Here is a 26,880-nt window from a genome sequence, read left to right on the forward strand (position 1 = left end):
GGCCCAATTGGGATTTTCGTGTGAATAAATCTATCTATCTATCTATCTATCATGCCAATTAGACCCCGAATCCCTTGTACTCGCTTGACACCCATACTTTAACTTTGGCTTCTAAACAATATGTAGAAATGAAGACAATATTTACCTGTATAAACCAAATTATCTGGGGTTCCCAGGGTGAGCTTACTCCTTGGAAGGTATTCCAGATATTTGTTTTCATAAGTAAAGAGTAGAACCAGGGCAGGATTATTTGTCTCCTTTTTTCTGTAGCAACATTTTTATTGTGACCTATAATAAAAAATATGATATCAAAATAAATAATATATAATTTAAAATAATATACAATCATAATAATATAATATAATAAATAAATAATATATATATATATATATAATAGTAACAATATAAATAATAATAATAATATAAAATAAAATAATATGTAATAAAATATAATAAATATTATTAAAAAAATAAAAAATAAAATATATTAGAAAATATAATATTAAAAAGGAACAGCTAAAAAGGTTCCAAAATTTTTAGTTTCCAAGGATTGTAATAATCACTTATTACTCAAAACCCAAAGTACTAATTTTCAGCTTACTTTAAATACTGCACTTGTATTCTACCTAATATAATTAGTTAGTATCCATGACTTACAGTCAATAATTAGACTGAAAAGAACCTAGTGATGTTATAAAACCAGTTCGTGCAACATAAATATTAGTAAGTATTTTTCATTATGGAGGTGCCAATTTCAGTAGGTTTGATAAGAATACTACGTTTCACCCCACTGCTTGGGGATAAACTTACACTGAAGGTTTTTTGAAGGGGTGGATAGAGCTCTTAGAATTTTGAGTTCCGAGAAGGGGGCAAGGATGTGTTTCCCTTTTGTAGTTGTCAACCTAAAAGCGTCTTTGGTTAAGCTTATCTGCAATTAAACAACATAAATAAACTGTCAAAAGTTTCAATTAAACTGATAAATTGAAATATTTTGAATAAGGCTGAAAACGCTGTAGATAAAGTTTTCTGTTTTCTTTCTTTTAAACCGCATATAACTCAAACCCGTTCCTTAATCCTCCGCCAGTCTTCAATGTTGCACCGGATTAACTCATTTCTTCCTCCTGATATTATGATTTCTATTTATTATGCGGTTATGTATCATTACCTTTCTTATTGCTGCTCTGTCTGGGGTAATACTAATAAATCTCTTCTCTGCTCACTTCAAAGAGCCCAAAATAGGGCAGTGAAGGCTACTTTTCTTCTCCCTCGGCTTTACCCTTCCTCTGATCTCTATAATGATACTGGAATAGCTCCGCTGGATCATATTATAGGTAAAAGTACTCTTTATTTTGCGCATTCTGCCTTTCTAGGTACTCTCCCACTGCCCCTACATCAGTTTTTCTCACGGACAGGTTCAGGTAGGTACTTTTCTTCTTTACGTAATTCTTCTTGACGATTCTTTTTACCAAAACGATCTTCTACAGCAGCCCAGAGGTCTCCAGTATATCAATCAATTCTATTATGGAACTCCATCCCTTCGGATGTCCCTCTTTTTCTTTCTGCAAAGGCATTATTTCGTCAGGTCTTTCCAATTCAAAAATTTTTCTCTCTCTTTATTAATCTTTTCCTAATTTGTATGTCTCTTTTCTTCTTTTAAAATCATTTTCAGCTATATGTTAAATCTCCTTCTAAATCTTCTATCTGTTAAATATCCTATCTATTCAATGTCCTTGTTTTGTTCCAGTGTTTTATTTATTTATTTTTTTTTATATATTTTATAATAGTGTTTTATTCTTGTTTTCTGTGGTCCATTACAAGCAAAGCTTCTTGGGCCTAGTAACCACTTTACTTTTGTAATAGTTTTTGCTTTTAGTATCAATAAATTGATTGATTGATTGATTGATCCAGCTTATGCCTGAAGATTTTTTACGAAACAGAAGAAGCAAAAGGTGACAATATTCATAGTAGAATAGTCCCAGCTAAGAATAAGGGATATCATTACCCAAAATAGGGTATCTTCTAAAAACTTTTATAAGGGTTCAGTGTTTTTAAAGGTGTCCCAAGACCTACATTGCAAAAATTTTAAGCTGTAACTGGTAAATCTGAAAATTATTGTGTTTAATCAGTAAAGAATTGAAACAAAAGTCAAGTAGTCAGGTAAAATGTATTTCACATTTTGAAATTCAGAAAATGTCCTTGGAGCGCAGAAAAATAAACCTTAAAAAATATAAATATTTTGCAACAATTTCTGACATTTGCGAGACGTGACGTCGTATCGACGAACAAACCTATCTACTACTGTGAGAATGTCAGATAGAACGAAAAGAGTTATACTATAGCCCTTACCATGGTAATTCACAACTCACACATAGAATATCTGAGTTAGAGATTGATTCACAGCATGGATGCAAAATTTTGAAATTTTTCCTATAGTGTTTCTACTTCATGGATGTAAAATGCAGATAGTCCTATTTATCAGTTTTTTTTACTCAAAATACGAATTCAGCCATACTGTGATGGTTGATTTTATTAAATAAATATTTTATTTATCTGATGGAAGAATAACTGTCGAACCATAGAGGTAAAGCAGGTAGAGGTAGAAGAGGTACCGTTGCCTTTTAAGAGGTAGAAGCACTGTTGGTACTGGAATTCTTCTCAAACAAGTCAGAAGAAGGTTATAGAAGAAAAATAAAGCAGTGATTGTGGTTTTTGTTTACAACATAGGGGCCTTCAATATAGCTTTCAAAGAAGATAATGTATAATATTATGAAGATATTATATTTGCCACATCAAATAAACTAGCTAAAATGGTTTTCTGAACAACCATAGAATGTTCAAAAGCACATATGGAATGCTCTCAAACCATTTTTCTGTAATATAAGATTCACACAGAGCTTGATCAAACCACACTTGATCTTATTTGGTAGCATTAGAAACTGGAAAAACACAAAAAGAATTCGCATTTAAAATACAAACAGTTAATAGTACGCTTAGAGATTCCTCTCCAAATGTTGGCATTCAAGCATTAGCTCCTACGATAAAGGCTATACTGTTAAACCAGAATAAAACATCTACTCAATCAATACAGCTGAATTGTCAAGTAATTGCCTAGCAACAGCTAGCTCTTATAAAGTAACCCCATTTCAAGCTTGAAGAAGAGTTGCCTAGCAACAGCTAGCTCTTATAAAGTAACCCCATTTCAAGCTTGAAGAAGAGTTGCCTAGCAACAGCTAGCTCTTGTAAACTGACCCCATTTGAAGCTTGAAGAAGAGTTGCCCAGCAATAGCTAGCTCTTATAAAGTAATTCCATTTCAAGCTTGAAGAAGAGTTGCCTAGCAACAGCTAGCTCTTATAAAGTAACCCCATTTGAAGCTTGAAGAAGAGTTGCCTAGCAACAGCTAGCCCTTATAAAGTAACCCCATTTTAAGCTTGAAGAAGAGTTGCCTAGCAACAGCTAGCTCTTATAAAGTAATCCCATTTCAATCTTGAAGAAGAGTTGCCTAGCAACAGCTAGCTCTTATAAAGTAATTCCATTTCAAGCTTGAAGAAGAGTTGCCTAGCAACAGCTAGCTCTTATAAAGTAACCCCATTTCCAGCTTAAAGAAGAGATACCTAGCAACATCTAGCTTTTATAAAGTAACCCCATTTCAAGCTTGAAGGAGAGTTGCCTAGCAACAGCTAGCTCTTATGAAGTAACCCCATTTCAAGCTTGAAGAAGAGTTGCTTAGCAACAACTAGCTCTTATAAAGTAACCGCGTTTCAAGCTTGAAGTAGAGTTGCCTAGCAACAGCTAGCTCTTATCAAGTTACCCCATTTCAAGGTTGAAGAAGAGTTGCCTAGCAAAAGCTAGCTCTTATAAAGTAATTCCATTCCAAGCTTGAAGAAGAGTTGCCTAGCAACAGCTAGCTCTTCTAAAGTTACCCCATTTCAAGCTTGAAGAAGAGTTGCCTAGCAACAGCTAGCCCATTTCTAGCTTATTTGGTAGCATTAGAAACTGGAGAAACATAAAAAGAATTAACATTTAAAATACAAACAGTTAATAGTACGCTTAGAGATTCCTCTCTAAGCATAGTCATTCAAACCTTCATCAAACATAAGGTTGTCATTCAAACATTAACTCCTATGATAAAGACTATGCTTTTAAACCAGAATAAAACATCTGCTCAATCAAAACAGCTAAATCGCCAAGTACTTGCCTAGCAACAGCTAGCTCTTATAAAGTGACCACATTTCAAGCTTGAAGAAGAGTTGCCTAGCAGCAGCTAGCCCTTATAAAGTAACCAGATTTCAAGCTTGAAGAAGAGCTACCTAGCAACAGCTAGCTCTTATAAAGTAACCCCATTTCAAGCTTGAAGAAGAGTTAACTAGCAACAACTAGCTCTTATAAAGTAACCCCGTTTAAAGCTTGAAGAAGAGTTGCCTAGCAACAACTAGCTCTTATAAAGTGATCCCATTTCAAGCTTGAAGAAGAGTTGCCTAGCAACAGCTAGCTCTTATAAAGTAACCCCATTTCAAGCTTGAAGAAGAGTTGCCTAGCAACAGCTAGCTCTTATAGAGTAATTCCATTTCAAGCTTGAAGAAGAGTTGCCTAGCAACAGCTAGCTCTTATAAAGTAACCCCATTTCAAGCTTGAAGAAGAGTTGCCTAGCAACAGCTAGCTCTTATAAAGTGACCCCATTTCAAGCTTGAAGAAGAGTTGCAGAAGCCAAACTTAATTCGAAGAACACTAGTGAACACAAAATATTGCAAACCAGCAAAAATGACATCAAAAGCATTTCACCCTTGTGAAAGAACAACTTTCAAATAGCTAGTCATATTAGTTAACATGTGCATATGGATTGAAATGAAAATTCACCAGTACATTTAAACTAAAAACTCCATCTAATCCCTAGCTTTCCAACAATGGATGGAAGGGAAGTATCACAAAAAAGAAAAAACAAGAGCTAAGAGCTCACATGGCACTTGTGACGAGGCAAGAAGAGCTAAGAGCCAAGAGATCATATGGTACGAGCTCTAACAAAATTCTATGAATCAATAGATTGATTTAAAAAGAAAATAAGAGGCTTAATCCCGGTCAGAATTTAAAAAAAACAGCTCTGAGTCAAGATGTCCTTTTAAATTTCAAAATTCATTAAGATCCGATCACCCACTCGTAAGTAAATACCTAATTTTTTCTCTCCCTTGAGCCCCCCAGATGGTCGAATATGGGAAAACGACTTTATCAAGTCAAATTGTGCAGCTCCCTGATACGCCTACCAATTTTCATCGTCCTAGCACGTCCAGAAGTACCAAACTAATCACTGAACATCTCCCCCAACTCCCCCAAAGAGAGCAAATCCAGTACGGTTCTGTCAATCATGTATCAAGGACATTTGCTTATTCTATCCACCAAGCTTCATCCCGAATTTTCCAGTCCAAGTGTTTTCCAAGATTTCCCCCTCCAACTCCCCCCATTGTCAAAAGATCTGGTCGGGATTTGAAATAAGAGCTCTGAGATATGAATTCCTTCTAAATATCAAATTTCATTAAGATCCGATCACCTATTCGTCAGATAAAAATACCCCAATTTTCACGTTTTCCAAGAATTCCGGTTTCCCCCTCCAACTCCCCCCAATGTCACAGGATCTGGTCAGAATTTAAAATTAGAGCTTTAAAGCACAAGATCCTTCTAAATATCAAATTTCATTAAGCTCTGGTCACCCTTTCGTACGTTAAAAATACCTCAATTTTCAAAATTATCCCCAACTCCACCAAAGAGAGCAGATCCAGTCCGGATCTACGTCAGTCACGTATCTTAAACAGGTTTCTATTCTTCCCATCCAGTTTCATCCTGATCTCACCGCTTTAAGTATTTTCTAAGATTTCCGGAACCCCCAACTGCCCCCTTCCAATTACGCTTGATCCGGTTAACATTTAAAATAAGAGATATGAGTTACGAGGTCCTTCTAAATATGAAGTTTCATGAAGATCCGACCACTCCTTCGTAAGTTAAAAATACGTCATTTTTTCTAATTTTTCTGAATTAACCCCCCCCCCCACAACATAGCGGATCCGTTCCAATTATGTAAATCACGTATCTAAGACTTCTGCTTATGTTTCCCACCACGTTTCATCCCGATCCCTCCAATCTAAGCGTTTTCCATGATTTTAGGTTCCCCCACCCCAAACTCCCCCCAATGTCACCAGATCCGTTCGGGATTTAAAATAAGAGCTTTGAGACACGATATCCTTCTAAATATCAAATTTCATTGAGATCCAATCATCCGTTCGTAAGTTAAAAATACCTCATTTTTTCTAATTTTTCAGAATTACCCCCCCCCCCAAATACCCCAAAGAGAGCGGATCCGTTCCGGCTAGGTCAATCATGTACTTAGAACTTGTGATTATTTTTCCCACCAAGTTTCATCCCGATCCCTCCACTCTAACTGTTTTCTAAGTTTAGGTTTCCCCCTCCCAACTCACCCTCCAGTGTCACCAGATCCGGTCGGGATTTAAAATAAGAGCTCTGAGACACAATATACTTCAAAATATCAAATTTAATTGAGATCCGATCACCCATTCATAAGTTAAAAATACCTCGTTTTTTCTAATTTTTCAGAATTAACTCCCCCCCAACTACCCCAAAGAGAGCGGATCTGTTCCGGTTATGTCAATCATGTATCTAGGACTTGTGCTTATTTTTCCCACCAAGTTTCATCCCGATCCCTCCACTCTAAGTGTTTTCCAAGATTTTAGGTTTCCCCCTCCCAGATCCCCCCAATGTCACCAGATCCGGTCGGGATTTAAAATAACAGCTTTGAGACATGATATCCTTCCAAACATCAAATTTCATTAAGATCTGATCAACCGTTCGTAAGTTAAAAACACTTAAATTTTTCTATCTTTTGATAATTCACGGCCCCCCCCCACTCCCCCCAAATGGTCAAATCGGGAAAACGGAAAACTTTTCCTAACTTAATCTGGTCCGCTCCCTGATACGCCTGCCAAATTTCATCGTCCTAGCTTACCTGGAAGTGCCTAAAGTAGCAAAACCAGGACTGACAGACCAACAGAATTTGCGATTGCTATATGTCACTTGGTTAATACCAAGTGCCATAAAAAATCTATAGTGGAGCATGGGAAGATAAACCAATTATAAAAATGGTAATATATCCTTCAATTATTACAAAACAACACCATAGACCAATTTACCACCCACATATTCACCTGCACCACCAATCAGAGAAGAGATTACAGGGATCTGAGAACTTTTGTCTACTGTGAATCCTAAACCATCACCTGACACAGCAGGTCATCAATGCAACAATGAGAGAGCTTATGGCACAGCCATTACTAACAAATGTGATAAAATACTGGTTATCAAGATACTTAGGTCACAAAATCTAAATGTCTGAAATTTTACTTCCCAAAGCTGTCCTTCAATGGCAGCCAGTTGGATTCAGACAAAGAGACGGGCCAAAGAATACCATCAAACATAGCCACAAAATCAACCTCTGAAATCTCCAAGCATCACTGCAACCAATTGGGAAGATATGTAGAGAGCAGCACACCTGATCTCAGACTGGCAGCTCTTCATAGATACCATAAGAATCCCTGAGGGCCCAGGAAAAACCGAGATCTAAGGCTAAGTCCTAAGATTTCTCTTAGACTACAAATGGTCCAAGCCAAATTTTAAATTTTGGACCAAGTCAGATTTTAGATACATTTTGGGGCACAGAAGGAACCAACATCTATGGCAAAGTCCTGAGATTTATCTTTTACTACAAATAGTCCAAGTCAAATTTTAAACTTTAGACCTAGTAAAACTTCAGATGCATTTTGGGAAAATAGCTCAAGGATTGCGAAGTGGATTTAGAACATTAAATTGACAGCTCCATCAAATATAAGAAAGAAAACCCAGCTGCATTAATTTCAGAGAAAACATATAGTTCTTAAGAATGTATGGCTTCAAATCTTCAATTTGGACATCTAGAATTACAGTAATAATAAAAGTATTTAAAATACACTTGAAGTTGTTGGTTATTATTCTTACTGATTCAAAATAAGGCTAATAACTAGCTGAAAATCTTGTCTACTTGAAGTGCTTTATTTTGGCGATACAAAAAAAAAGACAAGGTTGGAGCATATTCTCTGCTTAATTTAAACAGTGGTCAAATCAGCCGGCCAGTCTCTCAAGCTACCAATAGAGCCGCTCCTAGGGTTGGTTGTGCCCTAGGGAAAACTGATTACAGAACCCCCCTCTTGACTCAAATATAAATAAAAAAGCCAAATCAAAGTTGACAGCCCCCCATCCACGGCAACCATGATGACTGCCCACCCTTTTTGTACGGCTCTGGATACCAGCTCTACTCAAGAATGTGCTGCTTATATTTAAATACCTGTAAAGAACCATAATCGGCTTGCATCAAAAGAGCTATTATCCAATTATTACCTGAAGACTTAAACCTTAATAATTATACACAAAATAATTTCTAAGACCACACTTTCTCAGCATGACATTACAAGAAAATGTAGGAAAAGAAGGTGATTTATAATTAGTTAAAAAATCCAGTCAAGACCTTTGCTCAGCCATCCTCAGTACAAAAAGAAGAATACACAACCTGAAAAATAATGAGGAATCACGTTCTCACTTAAATCGTCAACAGAACGGATAAGAACCCTGGTTTAAAGTGGTGATCCAGTTTCTAGCTAAGAATTTATTTTGTAAGAAGTTTCTTTTTTTAAAGCTAATCTATATTTAGAATTTTGAAGTATTTGAATTTTTATTAGCATGCAAAATATATTGAATTGGAAAGAAAATTCAGGTTTAATCAAAGCGTTGTAGATGGGGCTAAGATAGGTGTTCCCAGTGTCACTATTAAAAGGGCAAGTTTGTGTTGAATATATATCCTTTGATTTCAACTGCCTCCTAGATAATTTTGTACTGAATTTCAAAATTTGAAAATTGAGCAACAAAACACTTTATAAATAGATTGTCTTGAGTCTTTTGAAGAATATTTCTAAGCTATGACTACAATTTTTTTTTTAAACAGCACTAACAGCATTTATAGGATACAAAGTTTGTATTAAAACAGCCTGTTCCTTATTTTGATCTTCATCTTGTCCATCTTGATTTTGTAATAATAAAATAAATGGATTTTGTTTTGCCACTTTTTCTTTCTCATGATTAATGTTTTTCTTTTCTTATGTTGAGAAATTTTTTTTTTCTCATGTTGAGACTTCTTTCTCAGTTTTTTTCGTTCTCATGTTGAGACTTCAGAATGATGATTCATTCATGGTTTCAACACACATTACACATTTATTAATATTTTTACTAGGTGTACAAAGGCATGACCCTCAAGAGGGATTCATTTACAAGCAGTGGATTTTTTGGCTGCCATTTTCTTTTTTTTGGTGGAGGGGGTAGAGAGAATTTACATCCTGTATTCATGCAAGCCATTTTCAGTCTTAAAGGCAAAACAACTTCTATACCATCCTGCACACCTTAAATAAAGATGAATCTTGGAGCGGCTAGTGGGTATTAAAAATTATTTTTCGTCTTTTGCATGTCATATTAATTTCCATGGTTTATTGGACCCACAGTATCAATAGCTACCTTGAAGCTATCCCTACTAGATGCAAAGACTGTAGCTTCATTTGGTTTATTCCAGCGTTAAATCCTACAATTTGAGAACAAGATTTCAAGATCTTGCACTGATAATGTGTCACAAACAGTTTTGGCAAGAAATATGCCTCCTCTATTTGATCATGCCAGTCTTCAATTTACATAACATGAAATATGTATATGTATATAATATCATATATGTATCATAATATATGTATATTACCATTATTTGATAAAAACTTATAAGGACCAAAAAGAAAAGATAACACATTACACTGTAAAAAAAAAAACAAGAGCTAAGAGCTGATATGGTGTTAGCTCTAGCAAAATTCTAAGAATCAATAGATTGATTTAAAAGGAAAATCAGAGGCTTACCTGATTTTCCTTCTTTTTGTTCTAATTTTTCCTCTCCCTTCAGCTCCCCAAGATGGTCAAATTGGGGAAAACGACTTCATCAAGTCAATTTGTGCAGGTCCCTGACACGCCTACCAATTTTCATGGTACTAGCACATCCAGAAGGACCAAACTTGCCAAAGCACTGGACCCCCCTAACTCCCCCAAAGAGAGCGGATCCAGTCCAGTTACGTCAATCACGTATCTACGAAATTTGCTTATTCTACCCACCAAGTTTCATCCTGATCTCTCCACTCTAAGTGTTTTCCAAGATTTCTGGTTTCCCCCGCCAACACCCCCCAATATCACCAGATCTGGTCGGGATTTAAAATAAGAGCTCTGAGACACGAATTCCTTCTAAATATCAAATTTCATTAAGATCCGGTCACCTGCTCTTAAGTTAAAAATACCTCAATTTTTCCAAATTAGCACCCCCCCAACTTCCCCAAAGAGAGCGGATCATTTCTAATTATGTCAATCACGTATCTAGAAGTTGTACTTATTCTTCCCATCAAGTTTTATCCCGATCTCTCCACTCTAAGCATTTTCCAAGATTTCTGTTTTCCCCTTCCAACCCCCTATGTTCCAGGATCCAATTCAAATTGGAAATGGAGCTTCTGAGACATAATCTTTCTATATATCAAGTTTCATTGAGATCTGATCACCCAATTGTAAGATAAAGATACCTCAATTTTCACATTTTCAAAGATTTCCGGTTTCCCCCTCCAGCTCCCCCCAATGTCACCGGATATGGTCAGGATTTAGAATAAGAGCTCCAAAGTACAAGATCCTTCTAAATATCAAATTTCATTAAGATCTGACCACCCATTTGTAAGTTACAAATACCTAATTTTTTCTAATTTTTCAAAATTAACCCCCCGCTCCCAACTCCCCCAAAGAGAGCAAATCCGGTCCGGTTATGTCAGCCAAGTATCTTGGACTTGTGCTTATTCTTCCCGCCAAGTTTCATCCAAATCTCTCCACTCTAAGCCTTTTTCAAGATTTCCAGTTCTCCCAGCTCCAACTCCCCCCAATGACACTGGATCCGGTCATGATTTAAAATGAGATCTGATTTCCGAGGACCTTCTAATATGAAATTTCATTAAGATATGATCACTCCTTCGTAAGTTAAAAATACCTCATTTTTTCTACTTTTTCAAAATTAACCCCCCCCCAAACAAAGCAAATCCGTTCCGGTTATGTCAATCTTATTTTTCCCACCTAGTTTCATCCCGATCCATTCACTCAAAGCGTTTTCCAAGATTTTCGGTTTCCCCCTCCAATGTCTCCAGATCAGGTTGGGATTTAGATTAAAACCTCTGAGACACAATATCCTTCTAAATATCAAATTTAATTAAGATCTGATCATCCATTCATAAGTTAAAAGTACCTCATTTTTTCTAATTTTTCTGAATTAACTGTCCCCACACTCCCCCCAGATGGGCAAATTAGGACAACGACTATTTCTAGCTTAATCTGGTCTGGTCCCTGATATGACTGCCAAATTTCATTGTCATATCTTATCTGGAAGAGCCTAAACTAGCAAAACCAGGACAAACAGACCAACCAACAGAATTTGTGATTGCTATATGTCACTTGGTTAATACCAAGTGCCATAAAAATACCTCATTTCTTCCAATTTTCAAAATTAAATTTCCCCCCAATTCCCCAAAGAGAGCAGATCCGTTCCCGTTGTGTCAGTCATGTATCTAGGACTTATGCTTAATTTTCCCACCAAGTTTCATCCCAATCCATCCACTGTAAGCATTTTCCAAGATTTTAGGTTTTCCCCCTCCAACTCCCCCCCCCCAATGTCACCAGACCCAGTTGGAATTTAAAATAAAAGCTCTGAAACAAGATATTCTTCAAAATATCAAATTTCATTGAGATCTGATCACCTGTTCATAAGTTAGAAGTACCTCATTTTTCCTAACTAACCATCCCCCTACTTCCCCCCAGATGCTCAGATCAGGACAACAACTACTTCTAATTTAACCTGGTCTCGTCCCTGATATAACTACCAAATATGATTGTCCTAGCTTATCTTGAAGTGCCTGAAATAGAAAAACTGGGACAGACAGACCAACAGAATTTGCAATTGCTATATGTCACTTGGTTAATACCAAGTGCCATAAAAATACCTCATTTTCTCCAATTTTCAAAATTAAACTTCCCCCCTATTCCCCAAAGAGAGCAGATCCGTTCCCTTTGTGTCAGTCATGTATCTAGGACTTATGCTTAATTTTCCCACCAAGTTTCATCCCAATCCATCCACTGTAAGCATTTTCCAAGATTTTAGGTTTCCCCCTCCAACTCCCCCCCAATGTCACCAGACCCAGTTGGAATTTAAAATAAAAGCTCTGAAACACGATATTCTTCAAAATATCAAATTTCATTAAGAAATTTGAGAAATTATGGCACCAAGTGCCATAAAAATAAGTATATATTTACTGATTTTTAGTATTTTTTTATACTTGCAGTTAGTAACTAATGCTGGAAAACATTTCCTTTAAAGCAATGCATCATATGAACCATTTTATGACCAAATACTGTATTAGTTATGACTAGATTGTTAAACATGCAAAATTAGAGTAGTGTAACCATTATTATTTTCTTTTCCTGCATCAAATTTACCTAGACCTAACATCTATCCCATTCATATTGACAGAGGCATTAAAATCTCCAAATAAAAATACCATATTTCTATTTTGGATCCTGTAACAATAAGTAACAAAAGTGGTCCTCTTGGGACCACTTATGTTTCTTGTCATGATAAATGATTTGGCTACAACACTGGATGACCACTGGAAGTATGTCGATGATCTATCACTCATTGAATGCTGTTGAAAAAACCTACCAAGCAGAGCAGGTTCACTAATGAATGATATTTGTCAAGAGGCAAAGGTGGACAAAATGACTGTCAACTTTGATAAATCTGTAATTTTAACATTTTCTTTTTTAAAATCTATGCCAGTTTTTAATCCACCTATTCCCAGCGCCAGTCACGTGACCAAAATTAAACTGCTCGGGGTTCATATCACTTCGGATCTGAAGTGGAATAAACATGTTGATGGCATGTTAAAAAAAGCTAATTTGGCCATCAGGTCTCTGAAGTTGTTGGCTCACCATGGAATCCCTGTACCACACCTCCTATGCATATATTTCTCTTTTATTTATTCTGCACTTGAATACTGTTGCCCTGTATGGCATTTCGGGCTGACTAGGGAACAGTCGGACTGGGTTGAGAGGGTGCAATACCATGTCCTCCTAGTAATCTCAAAAGCCCCAAAAGTACCATACATATCCCTCCTTAATCAGTTTCAACTTCAAACCCTTCAATCTTGTCGTTTAAAACTCACCCTATCCTTTGGCAATAAAATCCTGTCCAGTCCTATACACCAAAATATCCTCCCACCCCAACATCAACCAGCATGGGTAAGGCCACTCAGGGCCATTGCAGAGCCTGTACTGAAACTTCAACCTGTGACTGTGTCACATGCTTGTTATGAGCTTAGTTTTGTGCCCTCGTTTGTTAAGTTGTTTAATGCTGGGTCGACTTTTTAATCTGGATTAATGTTGTTAATTGCATATATTACAATTTTGTGTATACTTGTCGACTTATTTTCATGTGTATGTGACATTTATTGTTGTTAATTTTATATATTATAATTTTGTGAATGTTGATTTTGACTTGTCGACGGATTTTTATGTGTGCATGACAATAAAAACTAATAATTGGCTCTGTCCATTGCATGTTTTTAAATAAAGTGAATTTGAATTTGAAGTAAAATTCATCTTAGATCCTACTATCTCCATCAATTAGTTCTACTGGGGCATATGCTACTATAATTGATACTGTCAGTTTTTAGTTATAAAATGAGCAATCAGCTTTCTATTATTAATATCTTTCCAGCCTAATCAAGACTTGGCAGCTCCCTTATTTGTCATGTATGACAAACAAGAAAATAATGAATTATATAATGAAATAACTTTGAAAACAAGAGTAATATCAGCCAGTGGACACAAAAGAAGCAAAAGGACAAAAGCAGATATTTTGGCAAGGACCTCCACCAAGCTGTCTTCAGTGCTAAAAAAAAAGAAAGAAGAAAATCTAGCCAAAGTTAGTTTTTGTTCTTTTCTTCTTTTTTTGAGCACTGAAGAAGGCTTGGCAGAGGCTCTTGCCAAAATGTCTGCTTTGTCCTTTTTGCTTCTTTTGTGTCCACTGGCTGATATTACCATCGTTTTCTCAGGTATTTAATTATATCGTTTGTCATACATCATTAATTCCCAGCTTTGTTGTAGAGTGTATTTTCCTTATTCACCATAAGCCTCACTTCCTCCCTATGCACTTCATCCTTCCCACTAATTTCATGTTTCTTATTCCTGGGATGTAAGTTTCTGAAACTACTATTAAGTCCAGGTTGAAGTATCTGAATTTGTCAGTCAATAATTTTTTTTTTTAATGTTATAATATTTCAAGTTGCAATTTTTGTATGCTTTAAATCATTGAAATTAATATGGCCTCAAGAACAGTAATGGCCCCACAACCATTGCAGGAAGGGGACTAAAACATCTACTCAAGTCTATACAAAGCCCTTAAGCTGGTTCAGAACTAGGCAGCAAGAACTCCTAGGACCTCCAGCTTGAATGGAGGCTTGGTGCATTCCTGGCCCCCTTTTGGTCACAACCTAGTTTTCAATACTTGATGATGGTCTTCTATCAACAAGAGTCAAAGTACTGCACATGCAATCTCAAGCATATTACCTCTGACTCATTATATATTCATACCTACAAATATTATGCTACTATAGGGAGGTAACCCATAATAGGTAAAATTCATAATAGGTAGAATCCAGTGCAAATGCTTAATTATTTACTAGGCTATAATTTCCTCAGGGGGGCACCACTCCTCAAGTCCACCCCAGAGCACTGTTAGCAGTCATGGTTTTGGTTAGTACAGCTAATGAAAGGTCCAACCTTATGCTGCAAAGCCAAACAAGCAGGATTTTCTTGTCAATGATAGGGATGTAAAAAGGAGCTTATGATGGAGGAAAGACCCCAAATTGTCTTACAACAGCAAAATAGCTCCAATCTTTTATACACAACCTACCTCATCAGGGTTTTATGCTAAGCATTAAAAGTGATGATTTAGCAAGAATTTAGAAAAAAAGTTACTATAGACAGGAAAAAGTGTACATCAAATGTAAAATAAACTTATATAAAACAATATATTATATAGCCAATATCCATTAAGAAAAAAAAATAGAAGGGCATGGGGCTTGAGAATATTTGGAATATATGCAAAATGGTTGAATGATTGGAAACTTTTAGTTGTTGATATGTCAATCAAAGCAAAAAAAATCATCAGGATATTCATGAAATTCAAGATTTCTGAACAAAATTTATTGTTTAATATCTAATAAAAATCTAAATTTTTTGGTAAATCACAATGATAATTTGAGGAAAGAGAATTGAACAAAGAACAGGTAGTTTTCCATTCTATATAATAAATTAACCCTTGAATCCTCTTTCCCATTGCACTTTACTTAGGAGTCCTGATATGAAACCGGTTACATAATGGGTCTCAATCTTAATATAGAAAGAAAGCAAGTGTAAGCAAAAAGAAATGAAAAGTGTCCTGAAAAAATAAACTGTAAAATAGAGGAAAAGATAGAGAAAGAAAAGAAAAAGTGAGAAATATGCACCTTTCCATAAAAGTCTGGGATTTTTTCTGTACTATGAAATAAGAATATGCCTGATTCTTTACTCATTCCTAACCCTTAAGTTTATTAGAATAATTCAAAGGGCTATTAACATCAAGTTTTATTATAAAACACTGATCCAAAAGATATTAAAAACAAATAATTTTGCATCCATCTGTCCAAAAAAATTACTACTCCAAGGCTAACGAATAAATGGACATTTTGCCCTATAGCACTTCAAAACATATTGACACTGTTTGTTCACCATTTTGGATGGTGAACAAAGAGTGCTTCTTAGCTCAACTCCTTTGCATGCAACAATGCTCCTTTGAACAACTCTCACACTCCTTTTATTTGACTTTGGTTGAGTTATTTGGCTGTCTGTCAACAATTCAGAACCTTTGGATTTTCTGTTGCCATTGTCAACTTGAAAATGATGCCATTGACCATTGACAATGTAATCTGAAAATGTGAATACATTTCATGCAATGATTTTCAGCATTGCTGGGCTCAATTGTAGGAACGTTACCATTTTTTAACAAACCAAGTTCCAGTTAACAAAATTCACCTCCTCAGCAAAATCACAAGTTTTAATCCTGTAGCTGAATTGGTATTTTCTCTTTCTTCAGCATTGCAACTTCTGAGCTTGCTATTATCATTATAAGCTTTGAATGCTTGTTCATGGAATTTCTTGTTTAGATTTTTCTTTGTAAATTCTTCAAAATTAGTAGTTTCCATTTTTAAAACTATAAAATACTCAGACATAAGCATTCTAAGATGTACTAGTCACTCTGCATTCACCTTGAGGCTATATAAGGTTGAAATCACATTATGTTTTTGTTTGTACTAGCTGCTTTTTCTGGCCACATGACATCATGTTTTCCTTTGCACCAGCAGTTTTTTTTCTGGCAGTATGACATCATTATATTCATGATTGATTAGCATGGTAACCAAATTGTTGTAACATGTATATATAATTACGGTGGAAAAAGTGGTGTTTATGTTTTCTTTTAAAGTGTTGTTTTTATGGCACTTGGTATCTACCATGTGACATATAGCAATCATAAATTCTGTTGGTCCTGGTTTTGCTAGTTTAGATACTTCCAGGTGAGCTAGGAAAATGCAATTTGGCAGGCATATCAGGAACAAGACCAGATTAAATTGGAAATTGTTGTTCCCAGATTTGACCATCTGGAGGGGAGTGGGGGACAGTTAAATTGGAAAAAATGAGGTATTTTTAACTTACAAAGGAGTGATCAGATTTTAATGAAATTTAATATTGAGAAGGACCTTGTAGCTCAGATATCTTATTTTAAATCCCAACTGGATCCAGAGTCATTGGGGGGGGGGGGGACTGGAAATCTTGGAAAACACTTAAAGCAGAGAGATCAGGATGAAACTTGGTGGGAAGAATAGAAACAAGTCCAAGATACATGACTGACATAACCAGATCCAGTGACATTGGGGAGAGTTGAGGGGGGAACCTAAAATCTTGGAAAATGCTTAGTGGAGGAATTGGGATGAAGCTTGGTGGGAAAAATAATCAGAAGTCCAAGATACATGATTGACATAACCTGAATGGATCTGTTCTATTTGGGGGAGTTGGGGAGGGGGGGTTAATTCTGAAAAATTAGAAAAATGAGGGGTAAAATTCTAGTTAATTGACTTCTTGCTATCTTGGAAAGGGTTTAGGTTAGGAAAATGAAACTTTCAGGTATGGGTCTACAGGCTAAAGTATGTCCCAGGAAGGTATTTTAAAGTACTCATATCAACCCCTTCTCCCTCTAGAGGGCCCTATATTTGCCTACATGACAGGTCTATACCTATTGAAATTTTGACAAAACAACATTTTACCTTAATTTTCAGTTACTAGTTGCTTTTTCTCTGCCTTTAGTTCTGAAAATACAATTCCTGTTATTTGAGTAGAATTTTGGGCCATATCAATGTTTTTTTTTTTCAAAATTTAGGAAATGTGTTTGCATATCTTTAAAACCTTATAAAATGGAATTGAACAAAGTTATGAAGCTGAAAAGAATTTTGTTGTACTTCAATTAAGCAGAGGATCTATTTTGCAAGGTTTCACTTTTATATAACACATTTTTAAAGGTCATCAAAGGTCAGGGCCCTCAAGAGGGAGAAGGAGTGGAGGTAGTTGCTTCAAAATATCTTCCCAGGATATAATTTAATCTGTAGATTCATCCCTGAAAGTTTCATTTTCCTAACCTAAACCCTTTCTGAGATAGCAAGAAGTCAATTAACTAGAATTTTACCAAATGAGGTATTTTTAACTTAAGAAGGAGTGATTGGATCTTAATAAAATTTCATATTCAGAAGGACCTTGTATCTTAGATCTCTTATTTTAAATCCCAACAAGATCCAGCAGCATTGTAGGGGGGGGGGGGCAGAAATCTTGGAAAACACTTCAAGCTGAGAGATCAGGATGAAACTTGGTGGGAAGAATAAAACATGTCCAAGATATATGACTGACATTACTGGACCAGATCTGCTCTCTTTGGTGGAGTTGGGGGGGAGTGATTCAGAAAAATTAGAAAAAATGAGGTATTTGTAACTTACCAATAGGTGATCAGATCTTAATTAAATTTGATATTTAGAAGGATCTTGTGCTTTAGAGGTCGTATTATAAATCCTGACCAGATCCAGTGACATTGGGGGAGTTGGAGGGGGGAACTGGAATTATTGGTAATTTGGTTGAGGGTGTCTATCAAATTGTCAATTGACCAAAGAACCCAAGTTTAGACTACCTGTAAAAACTCCTTAAAAGGGCTCAGAATGCTGAACACAAGCACTAGAGAAGTTAACATGGTATGACTTTGGTTTAGAAAATCTCAAAATATTTATATAGGCTATTCCACCTCTCTGATGTGTGGTCTACTAGCCAATGACTTAAGGTTAGGCTACTCAAAGCTGCTTCAACAGCAAACCAGTTCTAGTCTACAAGAGTCTGTAATGTTTCCTTCTCAATATCAACAAGTAATACCCATTAAAAAGAACATTGGAGCAGATATCAGAGAGAAGCTAAAGACTAGAATTGACACATCAAGTCAATTAGTTAGTTCATTCTCTATACCTAACTGCAAGATCTACATGTTCTTCAGCCTCAACCTGAAAGTGAGGGATTTATTGTACAAGTTTTGCTTCCCAAGCTAATATGGCAGGACATAAGGCTAGTATTTACTTTCACCAAGCAGGCCTAGACCAAAAAGCAACAAATTAGGACAGGGCTACTGTTTCAAAGGATAGGTGATGCCTTGACAGCTTTCCTTTAATAATAGAAACAGTGTGTTAACCTTTTAAAAAATGGAGCAATCAAACCGTTAAAACATAGGCTACACCAATGTAAAATTTCAAATATCGTTTAAAAACTTTTGTTTTGTTTTGATCTTCATGATCTTGGTTTCTTCCATAGTTTAATAATCATTTCTTCAGTAACAAGTAGCAGAGCATTTCGAATTATTTGCATAAGGCTATCTGAAATGCATCCAGACAGTAAAAAAGATTTAAAGATAAGAGAAGACTTGTATAGACTTATAATAAGGTACTTGCTATATATGCATTTCTAGGAAAAGTCTATGGCATTGGATTTCGCCATCTTGGGATGCTCTTAATCTAGGCTATAGGCTTAATATCTTAATAGACTATGAAACTTTGCCTCTCTGTTGTTTCGTTTTGGAAATGAAAAATACAAGTATTCAAGGTCAGTTTTAGCATGGATGTTGAAGAAAATGGACCCTTACAAATATTTTATTTGATAAATATATTGCTTTGGCAGTGGAGTAGCCTATCTAAAGCTTTATCTTTTCGGTAAAATTCTAGTTAATTGACTTCTTGCTATCACAGAAAGGGTTTAGGTTTGGAAAATGAAACTTTCAGGGATGGGTCTACAGACTAAAGTATGTCCCAGGAAGGTATTTTGAAGCAACTACCTCCACTCCTTCTCCCTCTAGAGGGCCTGACCTTTAAAAATATGTGTGTTATAAAAATGAAATCTTACAAAATAGATCTTCTGCTTAATTGAAAATTCTAGTTAATTGACTTCTTGCTATCTTGGAATGGGTTTAGGTTAGGACAATGAAACTTTCAGGGGTGGGTCTACAGGCTAAAGTATTTCCTGGGAAGGCATTTTAAAGTACCCACCTCCACTCCTTCTCCCTCTAGAGGGCCCTGTAATTTGCCTACATGACAGGTCTCTACCTATTGAAATTTTGACAAAACAACATTTTACCTTAATTTTCAGTTACTAGTTGCTTTTTCTTGACCTTTAGTTCTCCCTCTAGAAGGAGAAGGAGTGGAGGTAGTTGCTTCAAAATACCTTCCTGGGACATACTTTAGTGTGTAGATTAATCCCTGAAAGTTTCATTTTCCTAACATAAACCTTTTCTGAGATAGCAAGAAGTCAATTAACAAGAATTTTACCAAAAACAATGATATGGCTCAGAATTCTACTCAAAGAACAGGAATTTATTTTTTAGAACTAAAGGTCAAGAAAAAGCAACTAGTAACTGAAAATTAAGGTAAAATGTTGTTTTGTCAAAATTTCAGTAGGTATAGAACTGTTGTGTAGACAAATTTCAGGGCCCTCTAGAGGGAGAAGGAGTGGAGGTGGGTACTTTAAAACACCTTCCCAGGACTTACTTTAGCCTGTAAACCTATCCCTGAAAGTTTCATTTTCCTAACCTAAACCCTTTCCAAGATAGCAAGAAGTTAATTAGGCTAACTAGAATTTAGCCATCTTTTCTTCAATTATTGTCATTTATTTATTTAACAGGTTTAGCACCTTTTAGGTATTTTGAAGTTCCTAAGGTAAGTTCTTTACAAATATAATATTCACTTCTAGAACAAGTTCAAACTTGAGCACTTTTAAACATTTCATTTTTGTTAAAGTTTCATTTTCCTAACCTAAACCCTTTCCAAGATAGCAAGAAGTCAATTAGGCTAACTAGAATTTTACCATCTTTTCTTCAATTATTGTCATTTATTTATTTAACAGGTTTAGCACCTTTTAGGTATTTTGAAGTTCCTAAGGTAAATTTACAACATACCATATAGCTTTTGTATAAATTAATATACCACTTGATGCCCTTTTCTTATGCTCTTTACTAATATAATAATTGCTTCTACTGCAAATTCAGATTTCACCACTTTTTTAGCTCAGATTTAAGCACTTTTTTAGCTCTTAAAAATGATGATTTTTGAAAAGATTATGACAGTTTGTATAACTGACTTACAAATAAGGCTACCTGTCAATTAGGCTAACTAGAATTTTACCATCTTTTCTTCAATTATTGTCATTTATTTATTTTGATGCCTTTTCTTATGCTCTTTACTAATATAATAATTGCTTCTACTGCAAATTCAGATTTAAGCATTTTTTTAGCTCTTAAAAATGATGAGTTTTCAAAAGATTATGACAGTTTGTATAACTGACTTACCAATAAAGCAAACATACCACTTGATGCCTTTTTTATGTTCTTTACAAATATAATAATCACTTCTACCACAAGTTCAAACTTAAGCACTTTTTAAACTCTTAACAATGACAAATTTTCAATTAAAGTACAAGTTATTTATCATTTCTGACAAAATAATACTATGTTTTCTCTGTGCTGTTTTCAAGAAAATAATACTACATTTTCTCAGTGCTAAAATTACTTATTATAAGCTTAGGTTAAAAAGTGCTTAAATCTGAATTTGCAGTAGAAGCAATTATTGTATTTGTAAAGAGCATATAAAAATCAAGTAGTATATTCACTTTAAATTTACTCTTCCTAGACCTATGTCTACACCAGATCCCTATCTAGAGGGAAGCCATGCTAAGCCTAAGAGTAATATTCTCAAGTAATACTTGAGAATAGTTCCTTTCTCAAGTCACTAAGCCTGCAAATAACAGTAACAATAAAACTGAAAAGGCTACAGCTAGACAGCCATCAAGACCATCTACATCAGCAATGGCACAATGATTTCAGTGGGTTCACCTCAGTGAAGTGAACCAAACTGTCAATTACCAGATGATGAGAGCCATCTGGCATAGGATGACTTCCAAGTAGTTCAAAAACTCAGGAAAAAGAATAACAAAAAGAGAGAGGCTAACAGCCCCAATCTTTCTGTACCAAGAGTCAACAGCTCCAACCCTAGTCATGAATTATCCAGTCTAATGTTTGCTGTTGTAATCTCACCTATCCAGAAGAATACTAGTACAAAAACCCCCAAAATTTGAACCAAAAAACATATTGATTTTTGAGGATGAACATTTTCAAGAAGTTAAGAAAGGAATTTGACCTATTCATTCACAGAAATGGAAAAGCTGAAGTATTTGCCAATGATACAGCTTGTCTGACCTGTCTGCTAGACTTGACACATATTGGTAATATGGAAATAACTTGTAAACCAAAAGAACAACTAATTCAAAAAGAAACTAGATTGGTCATTTATAATATACCTGGTCTATATACAGACTATGATATCCAAGAAAGACTTTGAATGAATGAATGAACTTTATTACCTGTAAAAGTATAAAAAACACAAAGTACACAGTATTATAAACAAACAAAAACAAAAACGATAAAGAGCAAAGAAAAAATTCAAACTATCAAAAGACAACATGGACTAATTAACCAGTATCAATATGGAAAAAAGGCTACAGAGGGTCATAAACATGAATTAAGTTGATAAATAAACTAGATTGGTCATTTATAATGTACCTGGTCTATATACAGACTATGACATCCAGGAAAGACTTTGAATGAATGAATGAACTTCATTACCTGTAAAAGTATAAAAAACACAAAGTACACAGTATTATAAATAAACAAAAACGATAAAGAGCAAAGAAAAAATTCAAACTAACAAAAGACAACATGGACTAATTAACCAGTATCAATATGGAAAAAAGGCTACAGAGGGTCATAAACATGAATTAAGTTGATAAATAAACTAGATTGGTCATTTATAATGTACCTGGTCTATATACAGACTATGACATCCAAGAAAGACTTTGAATGAATGAATGAACTTTATTACCTGTAAAAGTATAAAACACAAAGTATACAGTATTATAAATAAACAAGAACAAAAAATGATAAAGAGTAAAGAAAAAAATCAAACTAACAAAAGACAACATGGACTAATTAACCACTATCAATGTGGAAAAAAAGGCTGCAGAGGGTCATAAACATGAATAAAGTTGATAGTCTTTTTACATAAATCATCAGTGGAAGACCAAATCCAAGAAGGCAAATCTATTAAACCAAATTGAGCAATTATTTTTTTTGTTTTGGTGCCATCTAGGAAGCTGGAGGAGGAATTTGCAATATCTAAAATAAGCTGTATGTACAGTATGTTGATCTTTCTTATGAAACAGATGAGCCATGCCTGATAAAAACAAAAGGACAGGGGCGCAATAAGCATTATAAATCATGCACAAACTGTTGCAGTTGTAACGGCTTTTGTTTGGGGATATTTTTCCATAAGCAATGCATAGGTTTTTCACGGCTTGATTCACTAGGGATGAACAGGTAGTGGAAAGTGTTGGGCCAAAACACAGACCAAGCCAACTAACTAAAGAAGAACATGGTAGAACTGCAGTCTAAGCAAAGAATGGAGCAACTGCATAAGGGCTATTAAAACAAATAAACTTGCATTTAGATGCATTAACTGACAGTCTAATCTTAGATAGTTCATTGGTTAAAATAGTAAAAATAGAAAGCAATCCACAGCAAGTCTGGGCAACAAGAAGAACACGATCTGCATATGCAATAGAAGACAAACCAATATTACTGTAAAAAATAGAACTTCTAAGGGGACGCAGGCACAATGCAAGCACGCATTTAAATATACTAGGAGACAACACGGCACCTTGCCAAATTCCCTTATTAATTTTTACTGGGTCAGATATTTGGCCATTCCAGGTAACTTGAATTTTAGACTTTGAATACGAAGAATACTTTATGATTAAAAACCTATACAATGCAGACATTGCTTGAAACTAGGGCACACACAAAAATTCTGTCCATTTACCACTTGTGTTGTTTGTAAAAACTATACATCAAGGGGTCACTCTGAAAGCAACTGCCATAACCCAACAAAATGTATGAACTGTGGAGGCTCACATCTTTCTGATTACAGAAATGCTTGTGCTAAATACAAACAAAGAAGTCAAAATATAAAAATAGCTCAGAAGACAAGAATACCAGTACCCATAATTGCTGATGCTATGAGGGAAGAATCTTATCAGCCTCATATAAGCTTTGTCAATACACTTTCCAGGAGATCAATTCTAGTCCAAGAGCTGAGAAGACAACCACAGCAGGTGTGGAAAAATTCCTCCTACTAACTTCAATGAGACCTATCAACTAGAGAATTACCCATAAGTATTGCTTGCTCTTCTTTCCCCAAAATTGATCACAAAGTAGGAATTCTTTCAGCAGGTGTATCTCCCTCTCAACCCAAAAGACCGACATTATTTTCTATTAGGGATAATGGACCCCAAAGAATCAACATTGAACCTCCAAGACCCACAATCTTAATTGGTAATCAACTAAGAAACTTGACAAAATTTGTTATTACCCAGGAGCTTATTTGATCATCAAATTATGAAACACAAATGAAAAACAAACTATGTGAGAAAACACTAGAGAAGTATTTCCCATAGTCATTGCTGAAAGAAGTTACAGATGAATTTAAGGAACTAACTGCTATTGTTGCAGATCAAAATATTCAGATTCTCCAATGATTAGAAAACAACCCCTTCAACTAATAAATAATGTTAGTGATATAGATAAACTGATAGTATTGCAGTGGAACACGTTTTCAACTAATAATACAAAAATGATGGAACTTCGCTTGTATATTAATATAGAAAAAGTGGAATGTAATTCGTCTCCAAGAAACACATTTAAATAATCTGAAAAAAGGTTTCCATACCAGGATACAAATGCTATCAAAAAGATAGAGGGTAGAAAAGGGGTGGAGTGCTCATTTTTATAGCTGAGAAACTAATTCACTATGTAGTACCATTAAAATACCATGACCATGAAATAGATGTGGTAGGGTTATCAATCACTTTAAGCTCAGGAGACACTTTAATAATTAAATTGATGTGAAACCCAAAAGGGGATACTGAAATATATAATATTTATCAACAGAAGCAGTGGGTCACAACTACTTTATTTTTGGTGACCTAAATGCTCATAGCCCTCATTGGGAAGATATTGAACAATCAAACTGAGCTGGGAAAAATGTTGAAAGATTATTGTTGAAAATAATCATATAGCAGTTCTAACACCATATAATTTGCCCACATACTATAATATAAAGAATAAAAATTTTTCAACCATTGGTATTCAACTAGGTCATGCTGCTGCTGTTGACCAGGTTTCAATTAGTAGAGTAACAGATCTACAAAATGATCATTGTGCTATTAAGACTACAATCTCAAATATGTCTCACCAAACTAAACCTGGAAAAACGAAGTTCATTAACAAGAAAGGTAAATGGCCCATGTTCAGACAAATCCTGCAAGAAGCTAATTATATTTTACTTGAAGACTTTTCCCAAATTGATGATAAAATGAGAATACTTACCAAAATTATGATGGATGCTGCTCACAAAGTAAGCCCAGAACTTGGGCTCCAACTGGCAATAAGAGAATAAAAAACTAGTGGAATGAACTATGTTCTTCTGCAATGGAAGCTAAAAACATAGCAAAAAAAGTATTTCAAAGACATCAATCAATGATCACTGCAATTGAATTTAAATGTAGCTAAGCAAAAGTGAAAAAAACATATGAAGCAAGTGTGAAAAAAGAAAGTGATTAGCCTACAGGCCAAAAGAGAGGCATGGGAAAAATTCATGACTAATGTAGATCATCACACTGCAGTATATAAGATTCACCAATATGTAAGTAAGATGAATGGCAAGAGAATGACTTTTGATGACTGCAAGCATGAAATAAAACACCAGGGTCAGCTAGTAACTTCTGATTCTTTAAAAGTTAATATTTTTGCAAATACATTCATGCAGAAACCTCTAGACACTGTTTTCCCAAATCCACCTATATGTTTCCTCCCTTCTGTAGCACAACATGAAAAGTCATTAATGTTATCTTTTTTGTTATCTGAGTTAGAGACAACTATTGAAGGATGCAACTTAAATTCAGCACCAGGATATGATGAGATACACATCAAGTGGTTGATTGAAACACATGACATCTTTTAAACTAAACTCCTGGAAGTATGTAATAATGCATGGAGAGAAGGGAAATTTCCTACCCCCTAGAAAATTGCACTGATTTACCCAATCCTCAAACCTTGAAAACCACCAGAAGATCCTGTATCTTTCTGACCAATATCAGTTCTCCCCACAATGAGCAAAATATTTGAACAAATGAATCAAATAATAGCCCAATCTCAGACCGGTTTTAGAAAGAGTTGTAATGCCTGCTTTAGAAAAAGTCTAAAACCTACTGCATCGTTGGTGCTTTACTGAAAAGAATTATTTTACAAATATTATCTTTTGTACTTATTACAATACTGAAAACAAACATACAAATTACAGTTGAACTAAATTTTGAACTGATGAGCATTCAGCAATTGATATCATTTTATATTAAATATTCAGTTTAACTTTATTAGTCCTTTCTGAGACTTCAAGACAGATGTAGCTTCACTACAAATAAGAGTTGGATTCATCCCCATTCCCTAACCATATATATCTAAAGCCTACTGCGTTATTGGTGCCTTACTGAAACCGAATTATGTATTACACATATTTTCTTTTCCTGTTATTACAGCATTGAAAATGAAAATAAAGTTACAGTGAAATAAAATTTTGAACTTATTATCTTTCAACAATTCGGCCCTATATAATTATATTAAACATTCAGCTTGATTTAACTTGTACTTTCCAAGACTATTCAAGACAAATATAGTTTTCAGTAAAGCGCCAATGACGCAATAGGTTTTAGACATAAAGTCAGAGAAGGAGAACAAGAGCTAAGAGCTTATATGGCACTTGTGATGAGGCAAGAAGAGCTAAGAGCCAAGAGCTCATATGGTATGAGCTTTGACAAAATCCTAAGAATCAATAGATTGATTTAAAATAAAAATCAGAGGCTTAATGCCGGTCAGGATTTAAAATATGGGCTCTGAGTCTGGATGTCCTTCT

At 35.1% G+C, this 26,880-nt stretch overlaps 2 protein-coding genes across 3 annotated transcripts in view; one reads left to right on the forward strand and one right to left on the reverse strand.

Annotated features, from left to right (window-relative positions):
• The window catches only part of LOC136036716 (uncharacterized), a 37,554-nt gene extending 18,411 nt beyond the window's left edge, over positions 1-19,143 (reverse strand). Inside the window, exons 1-2 of one of the 2 annotated variants that reach the window (XM_065719057.1) lie at positions 19,008-19,143; positions 146-288 (exon numbers count right to left, since the gene is read on the reverse strand). The gene's annotated coding sequence lies outside the window, so the exon portion shown is untranslated. The remainder of the gene's footprint in view (positions 1-145; positions 289-19,007) is intronic. The other variant, XM_065719058.1, reaches the window with a different exon arrangement.
• A 21-nt stretch (positions 19,144-19,164) lies between these two features.
• The window catches only part of LOC136036717 (cleavage stimulation factor subunit 1-like), a gene marked incomplete in the record, with an annotated part of 58,742 nt that continues 51,026 nt past the window's right edge, over positions 19,165-26,880 (forward strand). Inside the window, 1 exon segment of the mRNA XM_065719059.1 lies at positions 19,165-19,255. Coding sequence (XP_065575131.1) covers positions 19,194-19,255 — 62 coding nt within the window.

The sequence above is a fragment of the Artemia franciscana genome, chromosome 15, assembly GCF_032884065.1.
Source record: "Artemia franciscana chromosome 15, ASM3288406v1, whole genome shotgun sequence".
Lineage (NCBI taxonomy): Eukaryota > Metazoa > Arthropoda > Branchiopoda > Anostraca > Artemiidae > Artemia > Artemia franciscana.